At 48.7% G+C, this 18,115-nt stretch overlaps 1 protein-coding gene across 3 annotated transcripts in view; it reads left to right on the top strand.

Moving 5' to 3' along the window:
• The window catches only part of LOC135252177 (inactive N-acetylated-alpha-linked acidic dipeptidase-like protein 2), a 329,826-nt gene that overhangs the window by 231,014 nt on the left and 80,697 nt on the right, over window positions 1–18,115 (top strand). For all 3 annotated transcript variants that reach the window (XM_064329975.1, XM_064329977.1, XM_064329974.1), the window contains 3 exons: window positions 1,421–1,513; window positions 4,821–5,026; window positions 6,681–6,809. In XM_064329975.1, the coding sequence (XP_064186045.1) occupies window positions 1,421–1,513; window positions 4,821–5,026; window positions 6,681–6,809 (428 nt within the window). The remainder of the gene's footprint in view (window positions 1–1,420; window positions 1,514–4,820; window positions 5,027–6,680; window positions 6,810–18,115) is intronic.

The raw sequence follows: 18,115 nt of genomic DNA, 5'->3' as shown, positions 1-18,115 counted from the left end.
TGGTAATCCCAGGTGATCTCCCTGCCTGGATAAAGACCCCTCTTTTCCAGAAGGAGCCGGTTTGGGGAACAGCGACTCACGTCAGTCGATGGATGACGGAATCACGGAGCATTGTGGGGCTGGATATTTCAATTGAGCGAAAAAACCTGAAGGAGAAACGGACTGTGTCCTGCACCTGGCTGAACCCCCCCTCTCACGCCGCCCCCCCCCCCACCGCCACTGCACTGCTCAGAGCAGGAGATCACTGAAACACTGCACAAGCTGCTGATCATCCGAACGCAGGAATACTGAACATGAAGACCAGCCCATCCAGGCTCATCCTTTACCTGCAGAGGAGAGAGCTTCCAGAGCCCCCCCTCCCAACCTGGCCTTCCAGACCCCCCCCCCCCCCAGGTCCTCTACTTCATCACTGTACTGTTTTATATTAGCCAGGCCATGCTGATTCACCACATTTGAAGAGGGATTGAACTTGTCTCTCGCTCCCTAACGCACTTGCCCATTTGAGGGCACTTTAATTACCTGCCCCATCCCTTTTAATGATGGACACGTTACCCCCCCCCTCGTGACAGGCATCCGTTCTGCTCTGCGCCGAGCGGGGGGAATGTTCCGGATCGCCCCTGAAGAGTCCGACTCCGTGTCCTGTTGCGGAGCGAGCGTGTGATTGAGCGCTGGAGACATTAATAAAGATGGAGGACCCGCGGCCCCGGGGGGGGGGGGGAGGGACGCGCGAGGACGTCTGTGCGAAGGCGATGAACGGGAGCGTTCGGAGCGCGTGCAGAGCGCCCGTGTGCAGCGCTGTCCCTTATCTGCCCAGCGCCTGAGTGACCTCTGACCCTGCCCCAAACGCCACGTTCTCACAGATTTGCCTGAAGTGCATTTTGATTGGCTTGGCGAGTGTTTGTTGTCCTTTCCTCCAAATGCGTTTCCGTTTAAGCTAACAGCCGTAATGTGGGGGGGCTGTCGCTGGAGGGGGTGAGGACGCGTCAGGTCACTCAGGCAGGCCCGCTGTGATTGGACGTGAGCGTGGGAACCGCAGACAAATCTGTTATGAAATATGAGAGGAGTGCAGCTCCTGTATACTTAGGCATGTAGGGGAGAAGCACGCTGCTGCTCGTTTGATCTGTATATCTATATATCAGCAGCTTGTCTCCTCCACACATCAATTCATGGATTCCGCGGGAATATCAGAAAAGTGATGCTTTCTTTCAGCTGTAAGTGTCCTTGATGTGTGCGGTGGATATTTATGTGTTCCTGTCCTCTACAGGGTTTAATGCTCCAATACTGTGTGTGTGTGTGTGTGTGTTTGTGTGTGTGTGTGTGTGTGTGTGTGTGTGTGTGTGTGTGTGTGTGTGTGTGTGTGTGTGTGTGTGTGTGTGTGTGTGTGTGTGTGTGTGTGTGCATTTTCCTATTTGTTTTACAGAGAGAAAGACCATTGTTCTCTCCATTGGAACCCAAGCCGCATACAGAACAGTCTACAATGTGATTGGCTACCTGAAAGGAGCAACCAATCCAGGTGAGCGATTGGTCACAGGGCCTCGTGGTGCGTGTGCCAGTGGTGTCCTGGCCTATCCCAGAAGGCCCAGCGCAGGTACTGTTTCTGTTTTAACACCTGATTCTACTTATGAGGGTCTGGATTGAAGCCCTTGATTGGTTAAGTGATTGAATCAGATGTCGCGTAGCGCTGGGCTAAAACAAAAGCCTGCACCCACTGTCGTCTCCGATTCTGGAATAACACACACCGACCTGCTCGTAACACTTGTGGCAAAAACGAACAAATACAATAAACCAAATAAAACCCTGAGCTCGGTGGCCCAGTTCTGTCTGTGTTCTGGATATCCCTCAAATAGAAACCTTAATTAATAAATCATGTTTGATCGAGCTGTTAATTAAAACTAATGAGGAATTGAAATGGCTTGCCGACTGTCGGCTGTTATTGTGAAGGATCTTTGTGGGGATTTGCGCTGTAAGGAAACAGCATTAAACAGATTTACATCCATTTGTACCCCTTAAGTATATTAGTAATGCAAATTTGCCTTCAACCTTTTAAAATAACCGTTTTGTTGACTTTTCTAGCTAATAATAGCAAATGTATCCACTGATTAGGCTTAAACAAGACACATACCTCAGCCTGGTTTAAGTGCACATGTTACATTAATACTATTTTTTTTTTTTTGAATAACAGCTTTTCTTGTCTTTTTTTCTAATGCAAACACAACGCTTAACGGCACAATTCTGGCAAAATTTCTGATTAACCTGCAAGAGACAGTAAAGGCGGAGAATTAAATTCATTAACCCTGTCAATCCAACCTGGGTACGGTGAAAAGAAAAACACGTACCGGATTGTCCTGGACTGGACTGGACTGGTCCTCCGGCAGGTTTAATGACATCACAATGACATCATCTTCGCATAATCGGCCTTCCTCATACCACAGGGTTCACCCCCCTAGGGCACGACCCAGGCTAGCCCTTAATCCCAATGCAGTGCCCGGCTAGCCTGGATGCTGAACGGGAGGCAGCTCATACCATCGGTTAGAGGGCTAAAGCAGAGTACAGCTGGGTCTCTTTCAACTACAGAGAGGGCATCCTTGGGATTTTTTTATGGCTATTCATGATTACAAACACTTGTTTTGAAGTGCAGATGTGGGTGGTTATTCGTGGTAAATGTGGATGGGAAATTCATACAATGTTAAACAAAATGTCTGGATGGTGAAACAGTCTGTCAGGCTCATGACAAACGGCTCCCTGCCACCCAGAATTAAGGGGGATCGCTTAACGGATAAAATGGGGTTTTAATTACAGTCCAGCTTCACTCCTTTAAGATGATTTAATCATAAACCTGAACTCGATGGAAGTCTTTAATCTTTCTCCCGATGTTTGGTCCCTGAGACGACTGCATGCCTTAACACTCTCAGAATTGCAGCTCAGATTTATTGTCTGATATTAGTTCACCGTAATTGGCCACTAAAGAATATAACATGAACCACAAATCTAATAAGAGGAAAGTTTTTGCTGGTGTCTGAAATCCACTCCCCACTGCTTCTCCTTCCAGTCCCCTCCCATCTTACCTGCACAGGCAACTGCTTCACTTTCCAGTCCCCTCCCATCTTACCTGCACAGGCAACTGCTTCACTTTCCAGTCTCCTCCCCTCTTACCTGCACAGGCAGCTGCTTTCCTTCTAGTCCCCTCCCATCTTACCTGCACAGGTAGCTGCTTCTCCTTCCAGTCCCCTCCCATCTTACCTGCACAGGCAACTGCTTCACTTTCCAGTCCCCTCCCCTCTTACCTGCACAGGCAACTGCTTCTCCTTCCAGTCCCGCCCCCTCTTACCTGCACAGGTAGCTGCTTCACCTTCCAGTCCCGCCCCCTCTTACCTGCACAGGTAGCTGCTTCTCCTTCCAGTCCCCCCCATCTTACCTGCACAGGTAACTGCTTCTCCTTCCAGTCCCCCCCTCTTACCTGCACAGGTAGCTGCTTCCTTCCAGTCCCGCCCCCTCTTACCTGCACAGGTAGCTGCTTCACCTTCCAGTCCCGCCCCCTCTTACCTGCACAGGTAGCTGCTTCTCCTTCCAGTCCTGCCCCCTCTTACCTGCACAGGCAGCACATGGCCAGACGTGTTATTTTCCCCTCTTGCTGTGTCCCCAGGTATTTCCACCCAGGAGTGCAGGAGTGCAGTATCACATTTGGGCCACTGGATTTGTAACTCAGAGGTTGCGAGCTTCAGTCCCAGCCAGGGTCCTCGCTTTAGCTTTAGTATCAGCTGTCTGAACACATCCATTCCATCCTCTGGCCCTGCTATTTCTCTGCTGTGTGGGAGATTTATACACAGCTGCTGTTCTATAGCGATGAGTTCGGGACTCGTGTAGCCTAATGCCCTCTGTATGCGACCACTTAATGCTCCGGGTTTGCAAGGTGCCCCTCCGGGGGAGACCCTGCTGGTAAAAGCCAGTAAAAAGCCAGCATTTCTGCTTGAACTGAAATGAAAGTAATCTTTTATTTTATTGTTGAGTCTCACTGATTTAAAATCTGGCACATTTAGGTTCAGACAAAAAAAGGTACAATCTTTTAAACTCTTATATTTTGAAAAGTGCACATAAAATTTAATGTTCAGGTTGTATGGGATGATTATCTAAAGGTTAAAAGAGTGACACTCCCCCTGTGCCACTGTGTTTCATTGATGCTCTAAACTCATTCAGTGGGATAAACTTCAGTAGTTTCATTTGTTTCATTCCAAATTCAAGGAGCAATTCTTCATCTTACCATGGGCCTCTGGTAATGTAAGATAGAACTTTGTGAGCTAAAGAAATAGCTGCTGTTTTTTTGCTGAATATCGTAGGCATTCAGACAGGATTGGAGCTTTTTCAGTATAGACACGTATATAAACATTCAGCCGTGTCATAGTGTGCCTGTAGGCAAAGTGAGCCGGTCTACCCCTACAGACAGGGGGCTGTATTGGGTGACAGTACTGGGCAGTGGTGATGAATCTCAGCATGTGGGAATCTCTGCTGAACTCACCTGTCTTGGCAGGTGGGTGGGGAATGCCAGGGGCTGTCTGGCCAATGCGATGCTTTAGTTTATGTGTTTCTGTGTGTTGTATTTCTGCTCCTGAGAGTGTGATTTCTCCTGAGAGTGTGAGTTTTCCTGAGTGTGTGACTTTTCCTGAGAGTGTGACTTCTCCTGAGTGTGTGATTTCTCCTGAGAGTGTGATTTCTCCTGAGAGTGTGATTTCTCCTGAGTGTGTGATTTCTCCTGAGTGTGGGATTTCTCCTGAGAGTGTGATTTCTCCTGAGTGTGTGATTTCTCTCCCCCTGTCCGCGTGCAGATCGGTACGTGCTGGTGGGCGGTCGCCATGACGGCTGGCGCTCGGCGACGGCGTTGGAGTGGAGAGGTGGCATCGCCGTTATGACCCAGATCATCGCCTCCCTCACCGCCCACGCCCGGCAAGGCTGGCAGCCAGACCGTACCACTGCATTCTGCTCCTGGGGGGGGTCCGCTTTCAGCCAAATCGGCTCCTTCGAGTGGGGGGAGGTAAATTCTCCGTTCCACTTCCTCTGTGTTTTCGCCCCTGTCTGTACCCAGAATTGCCCCCCACACACACACATACCAGCGGCTACCACACCGGCATAATGGGATTCAAGAGAGGTTGATCTTGTTCTCCCACTTTTTATGTTTTTATACTTCTGCTTGCCATTGGAGGAGAAAACTGTTGCTGATCGCCCTGCGGGGGAGGGGGGGGTGGGATGGAGAGTCGAGCCATAATTCACGAAAAGCTAAAACATGCTTCTCCTTGTTTCCCGACTCCAAGAGCGGATGTTTAATGACGGGGTGGATGGGTGACGGAGGTTTCCCTTCATTCTTAATGAAAATGGCGGACTGCGGTGGCTGCTCTTAAAAAAGCAATCAAAAGCATTAACATAAATAATGAAATTTGAGGAGATTCAATTCAGTTTAATTACTGGCTGAACTTCACAACCTTTTTTTGCAGCTTTTTCCTCGATCGCTGTTCAGTTGTCCCTGAATTTTGTTGCAACAGATCTTAAGAAAGTTCAGACATACACACACACACACACATTGATTCTTGTGACAATGTGACTGTTACATATTCTTTATACCAATGCTTGTGTGAGGTGTTTGGTTGGTTTCTGAATGCTAACACGTGTGTGTGGTGTTGGGTCTGTGTGTGCTGATGCTCATGTGTGGTGTTGGGTTGTGCTAACGCTCATGCTCTCTCTGTCTGGTGCAGGAGAACGGGGTGGTGTTGGGTGGTGCTCATGCTCTCTCTGTCTGGTACAGGAGAACGGGGTGGTGTTGGGTGGTGCTAACGCTCATGCTCTCTGTCTGGTGCAGGAGAACGGGGTGGTGTTGGGTGGTGCTAACGCTCATGCTCGCTCTGTCTGGTACAGGAGAACGGGGTGGTGTTGGGTGGTGCTAACGCTCATGCTCTCTGTCTGGTGCAGGAGAACGGGGTGGTGTTGGGTGGTGCTAACGCTCATGCTCTCTCTGTCTGGTACAGGAGAATGGGGTGGTGTTGGGTGGTGCTAACGCTCATGCTCTCTCTGTCTGGTGCAGGAGAACGGGGTGGTGTTGGGTGGTGCTAACGCTCGTGCTCCTCTGTCTGGTCAGGAGAACGGGGTGGTGTTGGGTGGTGCTAACGCTCGATGCTCTCTGTCTGGTGCAGGAGAACGGGGTGGTGTTGGGTGGTGCTAACGCTCATGCTCTCTCTGTCTGGTACAGGAGAATGGGGTGGTGTTGGGTGGTGCTAACGCTCGTGCTCTCTCTGTCTGGTGCAGGAGAATGGGGTGGTGTTGGGTGGTGCTAACGCTGGTGCTCTCTCTGTGTGGTGCAGGAGAATGGGGTGGTGTTGGATGGTGCTAACGCACATGCTCTCTCTGTCTGGTACAGGAGAACGGGGTGGTGTTGGGTGGTGCTAACGCTCATGCTCTCTCTGTCTGGTGCAGGAGAATGGGGTGGTGTTGGGTGGTGCTAACGCTCATGCTCTCTCTGTCTGGTGCAGGAGAACGGGGTGGTGTTGGGTGGTGCTAACGCTCATGCTCTCTCTGTCTGGTACAGGAGAATGGGGTGGTGTTGGGTGGTGCTGACGCTCATGCTCGCTCTGTCTGGTACAGGGTAATGGGGTGGTGTTGGGTGGTGCTAACGCTCATGCTCTCTCTGTCTGGTGCAGGAGAACGGGGTGGTGCTGCAGAGCAAGGCCGTGGCCTACGTCAGTCTGCACCGTCCCGTCCGAGGCAGGGGACCCCTGCGCCCCACCGCCTCCCCCTCCCTGCTGCAGCTGGCCTCCGACATCCACAAGGTAACCCCCCCCCTCCTTTCCTCGCACGGCAGTACTTCCTGCTTCCTGTCTGCCTTCCTGTTCCTGTGTGTGAATGTAAAGCTCGCTGTTACCCAGCAGACACTGGGGGTGGTGGGGAGGCCTCATATCCAGAGTGCTGGGGAAGCTGGATCAGAAGCCCAGGGGCCTCAGGCCTGTGGGGGAAGCAGCAGGAGTCCTTCCCCAGGAGTCCTCCCCACTTTTTATAATCTTCACTGTAAATAAAGTCGAGTTAGAAACTGACCTTCCGGCACTTTCTGGGTAGACTCGGCCTTGGTCCTGCTGCTGAATGGCTCGGGTGTGTGTGCCCCCCCCCCATGCTGCCCTGCCTGTGTAATTGAGCTTTGTAGGGGTGCAGTGCTGGAAAGGTTAACCTGTTTAAATGCTGTCAGCGTGTCGCGTACCTGGGAGCCCTCAGGAGCCCCGGCGTTCCGACCGGCTGCGCGGGTCAGGGGACCCCAACGCAGATGACAGGAAGCTTCATTATTTCCTCCAAAGCAATAAGCCGCTTAATTAGCCTGAATGCCAGTCCACCTGTGACATTTTGTAGTAATAAAACGGGTCTCGGCCTCTGTTGCTTCCGTGAGCCTGAACTGTAGCCGGATTACCATTCTACAGGGGTGTCCCTCAAAGGGTTTATTTATTTTTCCTGTTTTTGTTCATTCATGAAAACATTTGTCCCCTGAGTTTTGAAGCCCGGCGTCATCAAACTAATTAATAAATGAGTTAATTAATTAATTATGTTTTAAAATCGTGCAGACAGATGTTTTTGGCATGTCGAATCGGAAATGGTCATGAGTGTTAATCTCCCTCGGTCTCCTCCCATTGCCATCCCTGTAAGGCACGGTGTTCAGTCACAGGCGTGGCTGAGGGCTAATGAAGGTGCTCAGGTTCCCCCCCGTCCCTGTAAGGCACAGTGTTCAGTCACAGGCGTGGCTGAGGGTGAAGGTGCTCAGGTTCCCCCCCGTTCCTGTAAGGCACAGTGTTCAGTCACAGGCGTGACTGAGGGCTAATGAAGGTGCTCAGGTTCCCCCCCGTTCCTGTAAGGCACGGTGTTCAGTCACAGGCGTGACAGAGGGTGAAGGTGCTCAGGTTCCCCCCCGTCCCTGTAAGGCACAGTGCTCAGTCACAGGCGTGACAGAGGGTGAAGGTGCTGAAGGTGCTCAGGTTCCCCCCCGTCCCTATAAGGCACAGTGTTCAGTCACAGGCGTGACAGAGGGTGAAGGTGCTCAGGTTCCCCCCCGTCCCTATAAGGCACAGTGTTCAGTCACAGGCGTGACAGAGGGTGAAGGTGCTCAGGTTCCCCCCTGTCCCTGTAAGGCACAGTGTTCAGTCACAGGCATGACAGAGGGTGAAGGTGCTCAGGTTCCCCCCCGTCCCTGTAAGGCACAGTGTTCAGTCACAGGCGTGACAGAGGGTGAAGGTGCTCAGGTTCCCCCCCCGTCTCTGTAAGGCACAGTGTTCAGTCACAGGCGTGGGGATGGCTGAACGCAGACCGGGTTCGTGTGAGCAGAGCGGAGGCGTCTGGCTGCAGTGATTAATCTCTCTCTCCGCTGATGTGAGGCGGGAGAATAACAATGCAGGAGTTAAGCAGCTGACGCTCCGCCATTCTCCCTCACCGCACGCTTCTGTCCGCGCTGACAAGTCTTCATTAACCGGCTCGATTTGAGCGGCACGTCTGCAGCGCTGAAAGAGACTGTTACTCCTCTGTGCTGCTGGACAGCTCCTCACACAACAGGCCCCCACCTGAAAAGAAAAGAGCTGATTATCTGTAGAGACATGTGACATTTACCTGCAGAGTAGTATGATATTTACCTGTAGAGTTGTGTGATATTTACCTGCAGAGTAGTATGATATTTACCTGCAGAGGTGTGTGATATTTACCTGTAGAGTTGTGTGATATTTACCTGCAGAGTTGTGTGATATTTACCTGCAGAGGTGTGTGATATTTACCTGTAGAGTTGTGTGATATTTACCTGTAGAGTTGTGTGATATTTACCTGTAGAGTAGTATGATATTTACCTGTAGATTTGTGTGATATTTACCTGTAGAGTTGTGTGATATTTACCTGTAGAGTTGTGTAATATTTACCTGCAGAGTTGTTTAATATTTACCTGTAGAGTTGTGTGATATTTACCTGCAGATTTGTGTGATATTTACCTGTAGAGTTGTGTGATATTTACCTGCAGATTTATGTGATATTTACCTGTAGAGTTGTGTGATATTTACCTGCAGATTTGTGTGATATTTACCTACAGAGTTGTGTGATATTTACCTGTAGAGTTGTTTACCTGTAGAGTTTTGTGATATTTACCTGCTGTAAATAGTTTGTTCTTGCTCTTTGCTCTCGTTAGCCTTGAGCTGCAGTGAAAGTGTCTGTAGATTGCTGTGGGTCGCTGAATAGTTTATCTGTAATGGGTCCTCTCCTGCATGCGCATGGCCACAGGTGTTGAACTCCACGGCCAGCACTGGAAATACAGCGAGGAGATGTGCTGGTCTGTTCTTCCATGAGTCATCTGTTCCACAGACACAGGCTGCTTGGTATCAAGTGCTTCCTAATCCCCCCTTTACCTTTTTTAATTTGTCCCAGTTTTGCCCCCACCCCCCCCCCCCCCCCCCCCCAATGAAAATTTCTAATGACTTATGGTAATAAGACTGTGCCTATCAGGGCTGGTAATGGCATAAGACAGTAGCCGCTCTTATTAGCATGATAATTGAATGAACTCCAAACCAATCAAAGATGCCAGATCTCTGTGTGGCTGACTGAAGCTAATTGCTCTAGAATATTCAGGAGCTGGGACTAGCAGGCCAGGCGGAGGGAGGGAGGTGGGGGGGGGGGGGGTGTAATGTAAGTTCTGTTTGCTTGTAATTGGGAGCACAGTGTGTTGCTCTGATAGTCTAACATTGTTTTCTGTATCACGCATCTAAGTGGCTGCAGTAGTACAAATTAGGCTCTTTTTAAATGTCCAATTTACTTGTGTAATAAAAGTTTGCCCTGAAGCAAACCGTGTAAAACACAGCAAAACCACACCAGTCACGTTCGAGCAGAAAAGGGCTGTGTGACACTATTGCACAGGCATGCAGTTTTCTTTAAACGATAATCACTCAATTTCAAACTCAGAAAAGGAAAAAAAGGAAAAGAATGGCATTTTGCGGTGGCTTTGGACGTGAGAAAAACAAACATTAAGGTTCCAGTGGGAGGAAAATGTGAGGTGACAGGTAATTACCCTTTTTACAAATACAGATCTCAGAATTGAGCTTTTTTTTTTTCTTTTTCATTTAGTTTATGTATTTTTACACCGTCCCCACACAGGAACATGAGAAAAGCGTGAATGCACAGGACTGTTGTATTACACAGTGCTAATAAGATAAACAGTGTCTTGCTGATCACCTGCCTGCGATTCAAGATGACTCCAGTGGTCCCTGTGTGAGCAATTTAGCACGTCTGGTGAAATCCGCTGTCCCTCTTGGCTCTGTGCTTATGTCAGGTGTGTCTGTGCTGTGCATCTCTCTAAGCAGCCAGTGGGTTTCCCCTCTCTCTTTAATGAGAGGGTTACCATCCCTCTGCCCCACCCCCAGCATGTAATTATCCATAGATGTGATGGTGAGACCCCGTGTGCTTGTTTCTTCGCCCCCAGGCCTGTTTCTTCGCCCCCCAGGCCCGTTTCTTCGCCCCCCCAGGCCTGTTTCTCCGCCCCCCAGGCCTGTTTCTCTGCCCCCCAGGCCTGTTTCTCCGCCCCCCAGGCCCGTTTCTCCCCCCCCCCAGGCCTGTTTCTTCGCCCCCCCCAGGCCTGTTTCTTCGCCCCCCAGGCCTGTTTCTCTGCCCCCACCCCCCAGGCCCGTTTCTCCGCCCCCCCAGGCCTGTTTCTCCGCCCCCCCAGGCCTGTTTCTCCCCCCCCCAGGCCTGTTTCTCCGCCCCCCAGGCCCGTTCTCCGCCCCCCCAGGCCTGTTTCTCTGCCCCACCCCCCAGGCCCGTTTCTTCCGCCCCCCAGGCCCGTTTCTCCGCCCCCCAGGCCTTTTCTCCGCCCCCCCCAGGCCTGTTTCTCCCCCCCCAGGCCTGTTTCTCCACCCCCAGGCCCATTTCTCCCGCCCCCAGGCCTGTTTCTCCGCCCCCCAGGCCCGTTTCTCCGCCCCCCCAGGCCTGTTTCTCCGCCCCCCAGGCCCGTTTCTCCGCCCCCCCCAGGCCTGTTTCTTCGCCCCCCCAGGCCTGTTTCTCGCCCCCCAGGCCTGTTTCTCTCGCCCCACCCCCAGGCCCGTTTCTCCGCCCCCCAGGCCTGTTTCTCCGCCCCCCCAGGCCTGTTCTCTCCGCCCCCCCCAGGCCTGTTTCTCCGCCCCCAGGCCCGTTCTCCGCCCCCCCAGGCCTGTTTCTCTGCCCCCACCCCCAGGCCCGTTTCTCCCCCCCCAGGCCGTTTCTCCGCCCCCCAGGCCTGTTTCTCCGCCCCCCCAGGCCTGTTGTCCCCCCCAGGCCTGTTTCTCCACCCCCCAGGCCTGTTTCTCCGCCCCCCCCAGGCCTGTTTCTCCGCCCCCCCCAGGCCTGTTTCTCCGCCCCCCAGGCCTGTTTCTCCCCCCCCAGGCCCGTATCTCCACCCCTCGGTGTGGATTGGCTCAGCGAGCAGCCTGCCTCAGGGTCGCTCCTCATCTCGCAGGTAGCCGGGCTCTGCAGCGCCGGCACTTGGAGGCGTTCTGAGTGCGTAATAAATCACGTCTGCGAGACGCAGGTAATATTTCCCACTTATCTGGAGCTGCAGACGTCCTCAGAACTGCTGCGCCCCCGTGTCCACGCCTTCGGAATGGGTGCTCTGGAACCAATTATAATAAAAGGGATTCTTCTTCTGGGACCGCGGCACAGAGAACGCCAAATAAATTGAGGGACTTTTCATTGTTTAATTGGGCGTTGTGGCAACACAAGTGATTCATTCTGTTTTAAACTGAGGGGCATCGCGTCAGATTCCTCATTGAAAAATATTTGATATCCACTTTATTATTCATTGGGATATTATGTTATTGTGCGTGTGCTTGTTGGAGGTGAGCGATGCCTCGTAAACTGTATCGTAAAGCGCTGACGCAGGGCTGGCAGTTAGCATGTCCTGCTAGCGCTGTGCTTTGCGCTGAGCAGAGGCTTCTGCTGAGCTGGACGAAAGAGATGGGGACTTTTCTCTCCTCCAGAAGAATTAAAATGTTTTTTTTAACCTATATATGCTCCATGGAAACCTCCTCCTGATCTCTGATTGGCCGGTGGTGATTCCATGAGAGACTTCCCTGTACAGGTGGGGACAGGTAGGGACTTCTCTGGCCAATCAAACACGTGAATGAATGAATGAAATAATTAATTAATTGAGCGATGTGAGTGAGTGAGTGAGTGAGTGAGTCAGTGAGTGAGTGAGTCAGTCAGTCAGTCAGTCAGTGAATGAAGCTCAGTCATGCAAGTCAGTGGCAGTGCGTCCTCATGGGAGACTCACTAACATGAGAAAGACAAAGACTCACTAATGTGGTGTGTATGCTGGCTTAATGGTGATCATATATGGTCTCTGGACTCCGGGTTACACAAACATCCCTCTTTCAACTACAGGTACTTCTGATGGTTTCTGAGTGGTGAGTGTTCATCTGAGATAAGGCAAGTTAAACCCCTATTAAGCCAAGCTAATCCACCTTAAGGCCTACATCTCCTTAAGGTTTCTGCCATTTGTGTTGAACTGAATTCATTTGCTGTACATTATTACCTGCAGTGAGTTGCAACCATGTCTCAGTCATTCCTGCTGAGACAGCTGCTGTTATTATGGCAACCCACTGAGATCGATCTATTAGAACTACTTTGAGCAGAATATAAGGTCCATGTTTGTCTAGCTTGAATTCTGGGAATTCTGCACAATGTTATAAATAATTTTGATGACACTGGATGAAAGATTACGTATAAATTATGTACAAGACATAAATGTCTCCTAAAATATACATGCATTTACTGATGTATGTATATTTTATGGTGAAATGGTCTGGCCCTGTATCTTTTGGAAGTGTATTTAACATGGATGCAATGCAGAAAAGCACTTGTCACAAATATAGATTTTCTCTGTCTCTGCCCTGTATACAAGTTGGCAGCGTGATCATATTGTGAATTTCTGTGAATCCCTTAAAAAAACCATGAAACATACTGCTCTCAGAAAAACCTAATTTGGAATTTAAAACAGTGAGATGATACATAAACAAATCAGAGTTAAACTGTTGATATTTGGATTGGAAATGGTTCATAAATCATACACCTGTGCCCTGATACACACACACCTGTGCCTGATATGTGCGCACCTGTATTGATTACTGTACTGATTGGAGTTTTAAGCAGAATACCTGCCCTGATGAGTGCTCATCAGCTGTAATGACCCTATCCCAGCTTCTTAATAAATCTTCAGCTGTGCTTCCCAAAATCCTGTCAACAGAAAATCCAAAACGTTGATACTACCAAAACGTATTTTCAGGGTTTGGAGAGACACAGATTCCCCTTGAATTAAATATTATTTTTTCTTTGGGCCCATTTGTTGCAGGCAGCAGATTTGGGGGGGGGGGGGGTGAGTGAGGAGACAGTTGATTCCCCCACCACTGCCAGACGCCCCCACTCTTTATTCTACCTAAATAATGACGCTGTCAGTCAAAGTCTATGATAAGGCGCTGGCAGTCAGAATATCTCCCATTCTGCAGATTACATACTTCACTGTTATTTCCTCAAAAAAGCATGCAGAAGCTTATGTAATTATGAGCTGTTTTTTGGAAGTGCCTGGTGGTGCATAGTTCTGTTATTTGTGAGAGAATTCCGGACTCCCAGGTCCGGGAGATGAAAGGGGGAGAGTGGAATGTCCATCTCTCCAGCTGCACAGTGACTCACTGCCCGGCAAGGCCCCCCCCAGCCCAGGAGCACGTCCTTTGTGCCCTGGGCGTGTGATACGTTTGCCCAGTTACTTACGGAACACCTATAGCTGCCACCATGCCTGTGTGGGGTGGGAGCTGTCCATGGTCCTGCAGTTATCCCATCAGTGTGGATATACTGTAGCTGTGCCTTCCCATGTATTTTTTAATCTCCATAGTGTCTCTGACCATATGGAGATTAAAATGTTGTTGGTTATAATCAGCGTATTGTTGGTTATAATCAGCTCTTGAAGACACATGTTGTGTGTATGACACATTGTGGCATTACATGTGAGCGCTCGAGGGTGCTTTGGCATGGAAATGTTGAACATGTGTTATGGCTCAAGGGTAGATTCAGAACAGATTGTGACTGTTGTGGTCTTACCCCTGAAAGTGACTTATGCCAGCAAAGTGCCTTAGTGTAACAAAAATGTTTTTTATTTTGGCGATTACTCAACCTGCCAAAGTAACGAATGTCTGTGAGTAAAACTACCAACAGCTGAATTTAACAGTCAACAGACAAGTGTTTTTTTTGTGTAGAGTGTTTTTTTTTGTGTGGAGAGTTTTCTGTGTGGGGAGTTTTCTGTGTGGAGTGTTCTTTGTGTAGAGTTTTCGGTGTGGAGTGTTCTTTGTGTGTAGAGTAATGTTTGTGTGGTGTTCTTTGTGTAGAGTTTTCGGTGTGGAGTGTTCTTTGTGTAGAGTTTTCTGTATGGAATGTTCTTTGTGTGTCGAGTAATGTTTGTGTGGTGTTCTTTGTTTAGGGTTTTTGGTGTGGAGTGTTCTTTGTGTAGAGTAGTTTTTGTGTGGAGTGTCCTTTGTGTAGAATTTTCGGTGTGGAGTGTTCTTTGTGTAGAGTAGTTTTTGTGTGGAGTGTCCTTTGTGTAGAATTTTCGGTGTGGAGTGTTCTTTGTGTAGAGTAATTTTTGTGTGGAGTGTTCTTTGTGTAGAGTTTTCGGTGTGGAGTGTTCTTTGTGTAGAGTTTTCGGTGTGGAGTGTTCTTTGTGTAGAGTAGTTTTTGTGTGGAGTGTTCTTTGTGTAGAGTTTTCGGTGTGGAGTGTTCTTTGTGTGGAGTTTTCAGTGTGGAGTGTGCTTTGTGTTGAGTAGTTTTTGTGTGGAGTGTTCTTTGTGTGGAGTTTTCAGTGTGGAGTGTTCTTTGTGTAGAGTAGTTTTTGTGTGGAGTGTTCTTTGTGTAGAGTAGTTTTTGTGTGGAGTGTTCTTTGTGTAGAGTTTTCTGTGTGGAGTGTCCTTTGTGTAGAATTTCCGGTGTGGAGTGTTCTTTGTGTAGAGTAGTTTTTGTGTGGAGTGTTCTTTGTGTGGAGTTTTCTGTGTGGGGATTCTTTGAAAGCCTGCTCGGTGTGCACATCCCCGTGAGAAACAGCCCATTCCTCGCACTGCGTCCCCCGCTGCTGCACCTCCACGCGGCCAACATCGATGTGCATCAATAACGTACGGCAGCTCCACCAAGCTCCTCCCCTCCAGAGAGAGCCCAAGCTTATCACTGTTTCTCAAGGTCCTTTTCTGCTGAATGGATTTTGCTGCTGTACTGATATTAAGCACGTTTGCTTCGTCCTGAGGGGAACTAAAAATGGATTTTAGTTTTTCAGAACAGCAGATGAGCTTTTTTTTTCCTTCCAAATAGCAATTTACAGGCAATGAACCCTTAGTCTTTTAATACAGGGCCAGAAGTTTCCGGATTAGTGATATTTTAATCTCAAAGTTTCTGATTGCTCAATAGCGGGGAAAGGTGGGGATTTTTGTTTGTCTGAGTGCTTTAATGGAGTCTGGTTCTCTTACTGAAGCTAGCCAGGTTCTGGGCCCCATTGGCATGGATGACAGGTCCTCAATGAGGAGACATGCAGAAAGAAGAGAAGAAGCATTCGGGCTTTACAAATCCTGCACACGTTCTTTTTCGCTCTTCAGCTTATTTTATCTCTGTCGTTGGCTATCAATTTGTTCCCGATCAATAAACCGGCCCTAATAGAGTGCTCTGTGGCCGGGTGGCTTCAGCACAAATTAAAGGCCCTCTCTCCTGCTCCTGGTCCAGGCCTCGGGTTTGTTTACAGCCACTTACTCCTGTCATGCAGTGTCATCTGGATGCAGAACGCACCAGCGTCTCTCTGATGGTTCTCTGATGGTTCTCTGGCGGTTCTCTGATGGTTCTCTGACTGTTCTCTGACGGTTCTTTGATGGTTCTCTGACTGTTCTCTGGCGGTTCTTTGACGGTTCTCTGGCGGTTCTCTGGTGGTTCTCTGATGGTTCTCTGACGGTTCTCTGACTGTTCTCTGGCGGTTCTTTGACGGTTCTCTGATGGTTCTTTGATGGTTCTCTGACGGTTCTCTGTCCGTTCGACGGCTCTCTGGAGAGCATGCGTCAGAGGAAGTGCAGGACGCGATTTGCTTCCCGTTTCGTTTCTGCAAAGCGTTCTGCGCTGCTCACCCTCGTCACGTCGCTTTGGATAAAAGCGTGTGCCAAATGGAACGTGATGGAAATGTAACGCGACTGCAGGCCCACACCATAAAGATGGAGATGTTTTGCAGACGGTTTTTCATATAAGAATGGATCTTCGTTTTTTTAGATAAGAAAAACATTTTCTACAAGGGATTTTTTTCGAGAGTGATATACACACAGGACTACAGCAGGAGCACAGACAGAAGACCATTACAGAAACAAAGATAAATACAATATATACAATATTTTACCTCTTACTCAAGATGATCAGAAGTTGAGTTTGATTTGTTTTTCCCCACAGAATTCTCCGGTTTGGCACAAAGTTCAAGAGTACAATTTCTGATATTTATGCAGCTGCGGTTGAGGCCATGTTTTAAATTTCAGACATAAATGTCCATGAGGGGTTTTTCAGTCAATATGGCGACGTTTCATAAACTTCGCTCTTCTTTGCTGTGTGCGGTGTGATTTGTGTGTGAAGTTCTCCATTATGCTGTCTGGCATTAATCACTCATTGTCTGGTCTGGAAGTTCTCTGATATTTATTTTCTCTTTCCTCTCTCGCAAGCACAAACACAAATGTGAAGAATAAACAAAGATGAAAGATAACAGGCAGCACAGGTATCCCCAAGGCATCCTAAGTTTCACTGCTGGATGAAGAATATTTGAAGCGCCTTAAAAACAGCACAGCTAACCGATCACCAGGCGGACCAAGTAACTGTCACATGTCCTCATTAGACCACGAGCTTCACAACCTGGTTTCTAGACATGCATGCTTCTGTTTGTATTAGCATGTGGAAATGAAACGCTCCACTGTCTAATTGGTTTAATGATTAATGACAAGATTGATATTGATTCTACCTGCTCAAGTCCTTCCCCTGAAGCAGATAATTGGTAACCTCCAGACTAATGTTGAGTATATTGGACCCAAAAGGGAAGGCTTTTTTATATTGAAATCACGCATCTCTGTAGGTAATCCTAGTTAAATAAAGGATGTGTGATAAATGAAAAAATCTGTATTAGAATAAAGAGACTCATATAAATAAAAAATCTAATAATAATAATATATAATAATAATAATAATAATAATAAAAATTATTATTATAAAACTCTTCACTCTAAAAGTCTTAGATTTTGGTGTGTATTGAAACCCATATTAGCTGCTAGCATGGTTCCCTACAGCTGCTCTCATGCTGGTTTGTGGGGTTGGTGCTGTCCATGGTCCTGCAGTACGCCTGTCTGTGAATCTGGTGCTCTCCATGGTCCTGCAGTTTTCCTGTCACTATGCATGGTGCTGTCCATGGTCCTACAGTTATCCTGTCACTATGCATGGTGCTGTCCATGGTCCTACAGTTATCCTGTCACTATGCATGGTGCTGTCCATGGTCCTGCAGTTAGCCTGTCACTATTCATGGTGCTGTCCATGGTCCTGCAGTTACGATGGCAGTATATATGGTGCTGTCCATGGTCCTGCAGTTATGATGGCAGTATGTATGGTGCTGTCCATGGTCCTGCAGTTATGATGGCAGTGTGTAAGGTGCTGTCCATGATCCTGCAGTTCGCCTGTGCAGGTAGTGCTGTCAACGGGTCTTACTGCTTTGAGCTCCTGGAGAGCCATAGGCACTGAACAGACAGCTCACTAGATACAGATGATTGGTTTGATCATGCCTCATGTACAATATATAGGCAATGTACACCCACTTCTGCTTCACTGAAACCCAGGTTAAAGAGGCAGACTGAAAGATTACATGGTCCAGTACATGTTATTAAAAAAACAGAATCACATCTCCTCAACCTAGTGCCTAATATCTGCAAAGGTTCCGTAAGAGAAGCTGTGGAGTGATCGACAAAATACATTATGGCAGCGATTCTTCACTCACAATAAACTTTATATTGCCACCCTTAGGTTATTAAATGCTTTTATGCAGAGTGTTGCCATAGAGATCAGTT

This window comes from Anguilla rostrata, chromosome 4 (assembly GCF_018555375.3).
Source record: "Anguilla rostrata isolate EN2019 chromosome 4, ASM1855537v3, whole genome shotgun sequence".
Lineage (NCBI taxonomy): Eukaryota > Metazoa > Chordata > Actinopteri > Anguilliformes > Anguillidae > Anguilla > Anguilla rostrata.
This window is presented reverse-complemented; position numbering and strand designations above follow the sequence as displayed.